Below are 13,164 nucleotides of genomic sequence, written 5' to 3'. Positions count from 1 at the left end.
GGTGCTTTACTACATATGACACATAAAACTTTCAGTACATGTGAAATATAATTCCATGTTCTCCACATCACTAAATCCATGGTTTTGATCTCCAAATAAGTATTACATTATAGCTGTAAACAAACCAACCAATTTAAAATAATGTGTAAACTTGTTCTCTTCTCTGAGTAAGTTTTCTTTTATATAGTTCATTCCTTTTTCAGTCCAGTTCCAGGTCCTTTTCCTCTGCTGTTACATCTTCCTAATGGACAAACCATGCCTGTTGCTATTCCTGCATCTATCACAAATTCTAATGTGCATGTCCCTGCTGCAGTTCCAGTAAGTAAGCATGATGCTATATTAATTTGAAAGTGGAGCAGATTTGCATAAGTGCAGCATAGAACTTAGTTTTAAGCAGTTTGATAGCTGTTTTGGCTTCAGAGGGTAGTGCTGTCATATGCTCTCTGTTATGATAACATACTCAGGTTTTCTTCATTTTTATACTTTATCTGGTCAGCTTGTTAGACCTGTCACCATGGTGCCTAGTATCCCAGGAATCCCAGGGCCCTCCTCCCCACAGCCAGTGCAGTCTGAGGCTAAATTGGTAAGTGAAAAACTCCATTATTCCTCAAGAAGAGTAACTTGAGCAATTAATTAAATTCTATTGCTTTTTAAAACAGCTCTAGTTTTCTTTTGTTAGTCTAAATTCTGCAAGTACAAATTTAATAAAAACAATTTAATAAAAAAATAACAGCTGCATTTACTTTACAGATATTTCAAATTCCAGCCTATGTTAGTTCTGATATTAATGGTCGTTTTGATCTTTTTTTCAATCATTAGTTAAAAATCTAGTTAATTTAAAATAAACTCCTTGCTCCTGTATTGGAGGATGAGAAGTGTTAGTTGGAAGAAAGACAAGACTAGTAGCATGTTAACAGTGAACATCACCATCTGAGAAGCAGAATATGTTTTCCTCCCTAAGATATATTTCTTTAAAAAACTAGGAAAAGGTTTTTTCTTAACAATGTTTTCAGAATCTCAGCTGAATATAGTTCATTTGGCAAGAGTTTTTTTAATTAGATTTGTAGTACTGACATAGTTAAGAAATTGTTTTGTGTGGCGGTTGTTTCTGTTGTTTTGGGGCAGTTTTGGGGATTATTTGGGAAAATCATGAGTAGATGTTTTGTTTGTTTTTTTTCCCCAGTAATAGTGATCCAGTTATGGTGATAGTTTGATCAATTTCTTGAAAAATCATCTGCAGCATTAGGCAGTTGCTTATTTGGTTTTGCTCTCCTGTTTCTTCCAACTGTTCTAAAGCAATAAAAAATTATTATTAAACAATAATTAACCCATTTATGTATTTATAAGATGCCTCTGTAAATAGTATGTATCTTGTGAAGTAGTGTTCCTCTTCTGACTCTTTACTTTGTGCTGAAAAAGAATCAGGAACACCTGCTAGATAAAAGGTATTGTTGTACTTAAGTGTTGTAAAGTGAAAGGATGCCCTTAACATCCTTTCTTATCTCATTTCTCTCGACCTAAACCTGTAGGTTTTCTTTGCTTACCCATTTTCTCTCTTCAAATCATAATATAAAAACCAGTGAGTCTTTGAATACTAATTACTCTGCTGTCTGGAGTAATGGGATTCCAGTACATACACTGGACCACATTCACCAAATAGTGAAATTAAGGTGGAGAGCTGGTCACTAGTACACTGACTTTTCCTAATGCTGTAAGGTCTTCCATCATTTTCCTCCATTGTTGAACACGATGACTTTTAAAATAGTGTAGCGAGGGACAGAAAGGAAGAAGGTCTGTTTCTGTATATCCTTGTACCCCTGGGGATGGGAAAAGGAATCCTTTAATAATTGAGTATTTAAATGTAACCATCTCTGATGAAATGAATTTATTAAATCTACGGGAGAAGAGTGTCAGAAAGTGAAAACAAGAACTCTTTTCTCCGAAATCGTGCATTTCATAGGAGGTTCATGCACTGAATTCTGCTTTGAAATCTGGGAGAAACTGATTCCAAATAAATTTTTTATATGGACAAGAAATTAGGTTTTTAAGCATATTATTGAGTGATTTGTTTTTACAGAGTTTTAAAAGGAGAAAAGGAAATATATGTATCTGAGGAAGAGTTTGATCTCACATTGGAAGGAGCAATCACTCAGATGCAAAGAAAAGCAAAGATCATTAGGCTTAAAATTTAACAGTCTCATTAGTCTTCTCGTTAGAATTTAGCAAATACATGCACTTCAGTGATTGCTTATCTTTTTTTTTTTGAGACTGTAAAAAAAGGTTATTTGCTGTATTTCTTCTTTCCTTTCTTGTTGCTTAATATAAAGCATGAGCAGAATTCAAGAATATCAGAATTCTGTATACTACTTATGCTCATTTACTTTTATATAGTGCCTATTCACAAAAATAAAAACCGTAATTTCTTATCGTTTCTAAAGGAAAGGCAGTTTAATGAGAGACTTTATGTAGGAAAGCTTCTAACAGGAAGACTAACTCACATTGCCATGTAATGTATTGTTGGCAGATATGTGATGGTTTATTAACTGTAAAGGTCCATTTAAATTTTTAAATTTAAGTCTGCAATGCTAAATCCTTTCTTTTTCGTGGATCTTTTGGAAATAATTTTGCTTCCTACATACTAAGTTCTGGAAAGTCATGGTAATCAGGTTTATTTGTCACTTGTCTTCATATTAAGCCAACAGAAGACTTAATATTTAGTTTTACTTGCTTGCTTTTTATTTCAGTAATAGTTTACGTTTAAAGTCGAAATACAAGCTATCACACTAAACTTTAGTAAGTGAACACTGTATGTTTCATCACAGTATATATTTCATCTATTAATAGCATACTGTAATTTGTGGATTTACTGCTATGTTAGCAGAACACTAGGAACACACCTCCTGTGTCCTTTGGCCTACCATAGCCACATTTCTCGCTCATGTTGGGAGTTAGCCCTGAAGGGCAAAGTAGTCCAGGAAGGCTGGACGTGCTTCAGGAAGGGAATTTTAAAGATGTGGAAGCAGGCTATCTCCATGTCCTGAAAGACAAGCCACTGGGGAAGAAGACTGGCTTGGCTAAACGGAGAGCTTTGGCTGAATGTTGATAAAAGAGACTTTATAGCCTTTGGAAGAAGGAAAGACTACAAGTATGTTGTGAGGTTATGCAAAGAAAAAATTAGAAGGGTCAAAGCACAGCTAGAACTTAATCTGGGTACTTCTATAAAAGACGATTATAAATGTTTCTGTAAATACATTAGCAACAAAAAGAGGGTGAAGAAAAATCTCTATCCTCTATTGGATGTGGGGTAAAACATAGGAACAAAGGATGAGGAAAAGGCTGAGTTACTCAATGCCTTGTTTCTCTCAGTCTTTAATACTAAGAGCAGTTATACTATGGGTACCCAGCACCCTGAACTGAAGGACAGTGACAGGGTGCAGGATGAAGTCCCCATAATCCAAGGGGAAATGATTATCAACCTGCTACACCACTTAGACACACACAAGTCTATGGTGCTGGGTGGGATCCACCCAGGGTATTGAGCCAACTGGCAGAAGTGCTCACTGAGCCACTTTCAGCCATGTAGCAGCAGTCCTGGCCAACTGAGGAGGTTCCAGTTGACTGGAAGTTAGCAAATGTGACTTCCATCTACAAGAAGGGCTGAAAGGGGGATCCAGGGAACTACAGGCCTGCCAGCCTGGCCTCGGTGCACAAGTCTTCTGAGGAGCAGCTGAGGGAACTGGGGTAGTTTAGTCTGGAGAAAAGGAGGCTCAGGGAGAGCTTACGTTCTCTTCAACTAGCTGAAAGGAGGTTTGTAATAGATCTTTGGAATTTTCTTAGTTGTTGCTTTGTTTTACTTGTTACTCATTATTTGGAGACAGTTTTTATTGTTCTTTATAGACAGACCTTGCAATCTCATGGATTTTTTTCATATTATAAAATATGGAAATAGAATATGTAGCAAATACAAAAAACATGCTCGGACAGTTTCCTAACATTGCGACTGTTCCTCAGCTATTGAAGGAAATTTGATAGTGTATGGGATGCAAAATTTGTAAAGTTAATGTGTGTTTTTGTATCTCCAAAGGGTTTTGTCATACATGCTTTTGACTATCATTGTTTGAGTGTTTCTTTTATTCAAAGGTCATACTTTCCTAATAAGGCATTCTGCAGTATGACTGTACTGTTTCAAGGTATTATTAATTAACACAGGTCTACCTACTTCAGAGTTTGAGTGAAATACTTGAAGAACTGTTTGCAAAAACTTTATCACTTATAATCACTTATACAATATCCCCAGATTGCTGAATTGTTGTCAGATATAGATCTGTCCTATGCAAAACAACTCCTTATGTTTCAGATGACTGGCACAAACCAAGGCAAGAGCCAGGCGCTTCCCTTCATTTGTGGTTTGTGCCTTTCACTACATCTGCTATTTCAGCAGTTCATTTCTTGCATGGCATTTCAAGGAACTAATGTATTTTAGAATTTTATAATAAGGAAAGCACTTTGTGCTCTGATTTCAGTTCTCAGTCATTCTTTCCTCTCTTACCTTTTTACAAAAGGGTATTGTTGTACAGACTTCCATTATTTATTAAGTGAAGGTGAGAACTTAAGTTGATACAAATCAGATTAGAGATTGTAGTGCCATTATTTCCTAGTGCTATGGAGTTTAATTATTTAAATATGGGTTTGAGGAACTTAATTTCTATCTTTTTTATTAATGGAAAAATAACGCACTTCTATTTTGATGAATACCTGTTCTTTCCTACGACTTGCATATGCCAAACTGTACATAAAGCATCATATCTTTCTTTTACTAAAGTTCATTCATGATTTTATAAAAATTGACATTTTGATTTCTAAAAGCTAATGCTTAAAATAACTGGCAGAAGATCTTTTTGGTCATGTGCATAGGATGCCATCTTGTAACACAAATTTTTAATTCAGCTATCCTAGAAGTCTTCAAACCTGTTAAAGATAAGGGAGCTAACACTTAATTTTATTGTCTAGTACTGAAGTTATTGTAGTGAACATAGCTGGTCCGTTCACACCTGTGAAAGGCACTATTTTTGAAGGTTCTTGGATCCTTTTTATCCTATTGCTGATAGAACTAAAGTGAAATATGACTAGGGATTTTATTCGGACACAAGCTGTCTTTTAGAATCATAGAGTCAACTAGGTTGGAAAAGACCTTTAAGATCATCAAGTCCAACCACTACCCCAGCACTGCCAAGACCACCACTAAACCGTAACACTGAGGGCCTCATCTACATGGTTTTTGAACACTTCCAGGGATGGTGATTCCATCACTTTCCTGGGAAGCCTGTTCCAGTGTCTGATCACCCTTTTGACGAAGAAATTTCTCCTAATAGCCAGCCTAAACTCCCCCTGCTGCAGCTTGATGCTGTTACCTCTTGTCCTACTGCTTGTTTCCTGGGGGAAGAGACTGACCCCCACCTCACTACAACCTCCTTTCAGTAGCTGTAGGGAGTGATAAATCAGGTCTCCCCCTGAGCCTTCTTTTCTCCAGACTAAACGACTCCAGTTCCTTCAGCCATTCCTTATAAGATTTCTGCTGCATACCGTTTACTGCTACTGTTTTGAAAATGTCCTTGTATCTTGTACTGAGAATAACATTCAGTAGGGGCAAAAATGAATTCCAGATTTCTGTGGCACACTGAATAATATAAATTGTATTTTTTTTTTTATGTGACTCCGTATGTATTGCTATGCTAAAGAAATCAAATGCAGAACTCGGTTTTGTGGTTATTTTAGAGAGGCTTAGAAGCAGATGCAATATCTGTTTAAAAAGAGCCAGAACAAAAAAAGTTCCTCATTAAGGCAAGGATGTATGTTTCTAAACATTACAGAGTTGCTTCTGATCCTTTTGTGAGAAGATCTGTAGCTGTATGCTTTCTGTATATGAAACATGAGACATGAGTTACTTGTAAAACCACCTTTTTTTGAGTGTATATCTTGTAGATGCAGACTTAATGTTCAGACCCTTCTGCATAGATTGCAGAAGCTTCTAAAGAACTTAAAAATTGCTCTATCACTAGGTATTTCCCTCTGTCTCCTCCTACCCATATAAATACCCATATAAATTTATACCCATATAAAACCTTTTGTCACAATCTGAGAAATACCTTGCACACAGTGGGCAACCAGTAGGCTTTCTGCAGGAGGTTACCACTGAGAAGTGACAGAGGGCAGCTTGGCAAATGTTCAGAAACCGACATTAACTTGCTGGAGCCCGGCATGGGACCTTGTGTTCAGCAGAATTCTTCTGACCTGTCTCTCTACATGCCGAGCTAATCAGCAAACACCTAATGAGCCTACTCTAAAGAAACAGGCCCTCTCACAACCTACTTCATTTTCGTATGTTCTCTGGGGGTGGAAAGACAAGACTTCATAAGGACTGATGATGCTGCAAAGACCACAATAATGATAATTAACTTGCTGAATTTAGAAGATTATGCTGTTAATTAGTTGCAAAATAAAGATAAGTAATAGAGCAGCAGATGGTAGGATAACACCCAGGAGAAGGAGGGTTATTACTCTGATGAGCTTTTGTGGCAGATATGAAATATGGATCTGAGTTTTTCACAAATTGTTTCTGGAGAATATTATCTTGTTTCTGTGAGCTCTTGATAGAATGATCTAGTCCTACCAAATTTTGACAGATGTGGTGAGGATTTGTTTTCAAGGATATACGTGAACATAAAACCTTGCTAATGAAGACTTTAAAAGCTGTTAAGCTATTTGAAAACACCTATTTTATTTTGCCTCTAATAACCAAATAATATCAAACAAACCTTGGTTGTTGTCAGGTTTCTCCACATAATAACACCTCTATACACTTATTCTAATATTTGTTTGCATATGTACTTGATTTTTAAAACTAAGATTCTCATTGTATTTGAGGTAACTATCTCCCTGCTCACAGGAAGCCCAATATCCATATAGTATTTTACTCCAGGATTACCTTCTATAATATGAAACCTTTTAAATACATGAGTTGAATATCTGTTTGTGAAAATCTGTAGATACTCCTCAGATTTTCACAATATTTCTGCATTATGTATAATGTTAATCATAACAATTTCAATTTCAGATTTTAAACTTTGTAATAGAAAAGTAAAACCAATTATTTTCTATTTCTGTTTCCATAGTCCTTTACATTTAACAGTGTAATTTCCAAAAGGAGTTTATTGACTTTGAAATTTACAAAATTATAATGTTTAAATGTTAGCATTACAATAGGGAAAGCCCTCCTTTGACTGAACATCCATTGTGCCTGATGATAGATCTTTTATAATGTAAGCAGTATTGGGCGATTTCTTTCACTTTCTACTGCCACTTTGAAATTAAATGCAAAATATACATATTTAATAGCATGAACTTTCTTTTTAGCTTAACTTTGTATATATTTCTTTAAGAAATGCAGAGGTAGAAAGAATGGAGCTAGACAGTAATAACAGTTACTTACCTTATATGCACATTAAAAAACCAAACAAACCCACAAAACAAAACCAAAAAGAAAGAAACAAGAAACCAAGACCCTAAACAAACCCTAATTAGTTATGTTTCATCTCCTAAATCTTCTGAACTTGGGCTCTCTTTCATTAAAGAAAGGGATAGGCTAGGGAAACTTTTTCTTTGTAACCAACTTTAAGCAAGCACTGCAAAGCATTTTTAGAAGTTCATCGATTCTGTTGTTTTGAGGTTTTTTTGTGGAGGATACTTACATGCAGTCACGTACAGAATAGATCAGATATTCTGGCCATACACATACTAACCATATAAATGCTTGTGCTCTGTTGCTGTGAAAATTAGAAGTTAGCTTGTTATCACTGAGCTTACACATTCAGACCCTTAAGTTGGATGAAACCTCATCATTTTTATTTCGCGTAGCAGCAGAAGAGATCAAGTTACTGTGTCTTGGTTGAATGGTGTGGTGGATTGACCCAGACGCATTGTACCTGGTGTGTTGCAGATAATTTGTACTGTTAGTTCAATCTAGAGCAGTCACCACAGAAAAGACTTGCTACAGAAGTCACTGGTGAAAGATTACTTCATAGCAGCCCTGCAGAGGAGCATTGAAGTTTCTTGGTTCTCTTTGTAGTCTTTAAATGGGACATCTGCCAGTAAATACTACAGTCAACTCTAGAGATTTGATAGCTGAGGTAACTGCCATATTGCAGACCTGAAGATTTTTTTGCAGTTCTGACAGAGGTAGTCTGCAATCTTTTGTTCTGATTGTAGAATAGTGTCCAGGAAAGTCTGTCATCATGCAAGAGAGGAGAGTGCTGTTGCTGTATTCTAGTGGCTTAATTGTTGGGAGACGTATACTAGAGCTTATAGAGAATATCTACATAAATAGGTACAAAGTCTTCTACTTATTTTGAGCTGGCCGACTGCAGCCTAGCTCCAGCATTTTTAAGACATCATATTAATACTAGTACTTTGGTAATAATTTGTTCATATTCTAAAATACGATGTTACAAGTTACCAGAGTATTAACAAAATGTCAGGTATTAAGTCATTAATCTGTTCTTAAACTTGTAGTGGATTCTTTAAGTCCAGTGCTCAATAGAAAACCATTATTTAATACCATTTGTCTAGTAAGGAAAATTCTTCATTAAAACTGAAAATTCATGATGAATTATACAATACTAATGAAATTTTAAGGAAGAATTGGGAATTGTGAGCAGTCTTATATACTGAAATTTAGTGTGACCCTTTATCACTTAAGAATTTGTAAACAGACTATATTATTTTTTATAGTTTTAATAGATTTCACCAAAAGGGGAGTGAAATAATTTTCAAGAGGTAGTCAATAAAATTGTTTAAAATAATCTATAAAGCTTTCACTAGGTCTTGAATGTATTATTTACAGCTGAACTTTGAAGCTGCTGTTCTTCATAGTGGCTGTGGGTAACTAAGGAAGAACTTCAAACCTTTTAAAAAATTTTGATGTAAAATAGCATGCTGTAACAGGTTGTATATTTCTCTATATATAGTCTTTATGTATAATCTGAATCTTGTTATTATTTTGTACATTATTGAGATGTTTCAGCAAAGACCTTGGCTTTTATCTGATAATTACTTATAGGAAGGATTGTAAAGGTGAGTTTTTGTAAAGAGCATGACAAAGGGGAGTCATTACAAGCTACTTAAAAATGGATAGAGAACACTAAGATTTGTAAAACTGAAGAAGTTTGTGTTATTTTTTATTGCCTATTTTCCCTTGTGTGCTGGTTATCTTACTGATCTGTACCTTGTATAATACCAGCTTCAGCAACTGTCTGTTCACGACCTTACAGTCATCTCTCTGTGGGCATGATTCATCACAAAGGAGGCTTTTTGTTTACTTCTCCATACAGCTTACCATCGTTCTCTTGCTGAGATCCTATGTAAAGCCTCATTGCTATTGTCACGCTTGCAAGAAATTGTCCCCCATCAGTAGACTTGCGCCTAGATCGCTGTTGAAAGCCTGAAAAAAGAAACAGCTATTTTAGAGTTGAGCTTCTGTTTCCGAGTTGGAAGTAATTACTAGTATAAATATGAATATCTCCTCAAGTTAGCATGATAGAATATTTCCTTTTCTTTTCCCTCCTTTTTTTTTCTGCTCCAGAGATTGAAAGCAGCCTTGACCCAGCAGCACCCTCAGGTAACAAATGGAGATACTGCCAAGGGACATCCGAGTGGACTGGTTAGGACTCAGTCAGAGGAGCCACGACCACAATCACTACAGCAGCCTGCAACTTCAACAACTGAAACACCGGTATGACAACAAAGTAGAGAGCTACTCCTACCCACTTCTTTGTTACGCAGAAAAAAAACCCAGTCTTTTTTTCTTTACTTTTGATTTGTAAAATGGGGGTTAACATGTTCTGCAGACTCCCCTAGGAGTTCATAATTATGTGGCAGTAAAATATTTATAGTTCTTATATGTTCTTTAAATGCTTCTAAAAGGTGTTATCCAAGATGCCAATTTCAAAATAAGTATTATATATCTGATCAAATTTAGAACCAAGTCCACCTGATTTCTGATCACTAAGAGAAAATTCTGTGATACCTAAAAATTGTACAGCTGGTTAATATCTATTTGAAAAAGCTAAGTGCTTTCATTGTGTATTTATATTGCATCTCTTGAATATCTCATGTTATAAATACTCTTCAGAATTTTTTTTTAACTGCATCAGGTATCATGCGTATGTTAATTTGATCATCTGGGCTGCCACACAAAGTTTCTGCTGTGTGATTAAGTGTACTCTGCCATCCTGGATACTGAAAGGGAGGCTCTGAGTCTATGAATGATGTGCTGTCCCTTTGGGATGATAGATGAGAACTCCCATACTACCTTACAGTTTTTAAAAGAATATTTTCATAATCTTACATGGCAGAATTTTCAAGATGAGAAGCTTGCTGTTTAGTAATTTTGTGGTTACTTTAAAATCGCTATTTAAAAAATCAGTGTTAAAATGAAAAAAAGATTGCAAGTGTTTCATTCCTAAAAGGCTGATTTGAGTTCCCAGGTGTGTTTTTAATTATTAGCTATTCAGAATTTATGCCAAATCAATATGGCAACTGAGACGTGTTTAGGGTTTTTAATTTAAAAATAAAGCTTTCTTAGTGTGCTAGACTGAATGTGCGGGTGCACCTGTGAATATGTCATGTAGACAGTTATATTCTGTCTATCTTATAACTTTAAAGGATTTTAAGATCCACTGTGTTTTTATCATAATTCATTAAGGCTTTGCCTAGGGTCTCTACACAGCTATGAAAGGAGCGTAATGTACAATTTAAAATATTGCAATATTTTGATCTGTTCATAATATATGGGTGGATATAAGGGAAATTGGTATGCATCCATGAGGAACACATCAACAAGTAGGAAATTGCTATCTGGAGATCCAGGGATCAGTCTCAGCACTGATAGCATTTGTCAAGCAGCTTCTATATATTGGGCATAAAATTTGTGTAGTATTTCAGTTATGACTAGGTTTGTGGGAGGAGTGTTTGAGAAGGGTCAAAAGTAGAAAATCTACTTCCTGCTAAATGTAACTTAAAAGTTATTTTGGGTGGAAGAGCTTTTTAAATTTTATCTTTTGTAAATACTTCTGTCATCAGAATTGGTAAAAGAATGTTCTGAGGGTTGACCTAAAGAAGCATTGCTTCCAGGCTTTTTACAGTTGCCAAATGTAAATGTCATATAAATTTAACTCTGTGAAGTGATTGGCTTCTTTTAGAGCAATTTTAAACCAAATCTAGAGCCATGATTAAAATACTACGTTAATGGTAAGGAGGGTATAAATACAGTAAAAGTTTTAAAACGCAGATGTAGAGTTAAAGGACATAGCTTTTCACTAAGGAAATGTATACACTTTAATACTTTTTACTGTTTTCAGGCATCACCAGCTCAGCCTACTCCACAAACACCAAATACAGGTGGTCGGCGAAGAAGAGCCGCCAATGAAGACCCTGATGAGAAAAGAAGAAAGTTTCTGGAGCGAAACCGGGCTGCTGCTTCCCGATGCCGACAGAAACGGAAAGTCTGGGTGCAGTCTTTGGAGAAAAAAGCGGAGGACCTGAGCTCACTAAATGGCCAGTTACAGGTACACTTTTTTATTTCAAGTAAAAATGAATAAGTTTTTCCTTTCTTACTGATCGTGGATCAATGGAACTTAAACTTTGCATGAAATCTGAAATTAAATGGTTTTGCAACTGGTGGCTTAGGTCAGAATTGATAATTCAGCACTAATTGCATATAGCAGTAAAATAAGAATACTAAGATTTCAATATGTGTAAGCATCAGGATCATGCCTTTTTGTCCTTTGCTCCATTTTAAATAACTTTCAGACTGTGATGCCAAACAAGGATGACAAGATTTGTTGCAGTAAAGGCGTATTATCAAAGTAATAGCCTTACCTTAGAAACGTTTTGCTCTTAATATTTTGTATCACAGCCTGGGTTATTTAAATAAGATTTGGTTTGATTTCCTTTGGTTCTTTTTAACTTCACTTTTTTTCCTTTAAAGTGAATGTAGTGCTCGTGAAAGGTGCCAGATTGACATCACTGGAAACTGAAGGCTTCTTTTGTCCACAGAACAGGTACAGCTCAGGCAGTGGCAGTGCAAATTTCCCCACACTGCCCTCCCAGTGTGCGTAAACCCTATAGTGAGCAGCTGTAAGAGGGTAGTCTAGCGTATATTACAAGAAATTTTTCCACCTCATCTTGAGGTTAGCGATCTTGGAAAGTTGTCAAGTAGGCACACTTCTTCCCCTGTGGAACAATCTCTGACCCTTTTGCTTAAACTGCTGTTAAATGTTGAAGCATGCTTTCTTAATGTTTTCCAGCAGCAAGTGAGAATTGGCACAAAGTATTGTCAAAAAGCTTTGTTTTGAAAATTATGAAAAGAAAAAGTAGTGTCATTTCCTAACTGAAGCATTCATTTAGAAAATGTGATGGAAATTATTTTGGTATGTTAAAGTTTCGCTTGTCCTTTCATCGGAGCTGTTCAGTGAGTCAAAATCACTGATCTTTTCCTCCCTATTAAAATTTCTTTTTTCTCTCGCTGTTTGATAATGTTCTGGTTTGACCAGAAGGAAGGTAGGGCATGTTCAGATTACTTGTTATCATGTAATCAAGATCACAATGTATCAGTTGTCTCATGTTCATGTCTTCAAAAGTAAAAATACTCAGCATTCCAGACTGTAAAATGTAAGAAATTCCTACCTAAAGCACACAATGTGAAATTGTTTCCTGCATTCCAAAAATCATGACACTGTGCACCAGCATTAGGTAACCTTCTTGCAAATACATAGTCTTCTCATACCTGTTCACAGTCTTTAAACGTGTTCCTCTAAGTTCCGCACAATCCTCGCTGTAAATCCATTAATTACAAAAGGGTATGTAGCACTATAGCTTCAAGAACCTAAGAAACAGGTGAAGGTAGATCCACAGGGAGAAAAACAAACAAAAAAGATAAGGTATATTTCAGTGTTTCTAAGCGGAAGTAATTATTGGTATTATGTGAACTGCCTAGAACTTCGGCATACCAATTTTTATAACCAAAAATTATGTAACTACTGTAGCCAAAATATTTCCCGATTTCCAAGAGCTAACTCAGTAATAGTGAATTCAACAAAAATTTTCTTA

At 35.8% G+C, this 13,164-nt stretch overlaps 1 protein-coding gene across 5 annotated transcripts in view; it reads left to right on the top strand.

Annotated features, from left to right (window-relative positions):
* Positions 1–13,164, top strand: part of ATF2 (activating transcription factor 2) — a 45,112-nt gene that overhangs the window by 21,449 nt on the left and 10,499 nt on the right. For 4 of the 5 annotated variants that reach the window (XM_057423880.1, XM_057423876.1, XM_057423877.1 and 1 more), the window contains 4 exons: positions 204–318; positions 497–583; positions 9,638–9,787; positions 11,415–11,621. In XM_057423880.1, the coding sequence (XP_057279863.1) occupies positions 204–318; positions 497–583; positions 9,638–9,787; positions 11,415–11,621 (559 nt within the window). The remainder of the gene's footprint in view (positions 1–203; positions 319–496; positions 584–9,637; positions 9,788–11,414; positions 11,622–13,164) is intronic. The other variant, XM_057423879.1, reaches the window with a different exon arrangement.

Source organism: Pezoporus wallicus, unplaced genomic scaffold (assembly GCF_028554395.1).
Source record: "Pezoporus wallicus isolate ANWC-B61680 ecotype Strahan unplaced genomic scaffold, APGP_CSIRO_Pwel_v1 contig_1181, whole genome shotgun sequence".
NCBI classification, from domain to species: Eukaryota; Metazoa; Chordata; class Aves; order Psittaciformes; family Psittacidae; genus Pezoporus; species Pezoporus wallicus.
Note: the sequence above shows the minus strand (reverse complement) of the source record. Positions and strands in the feature narration are given on the sequence as shown.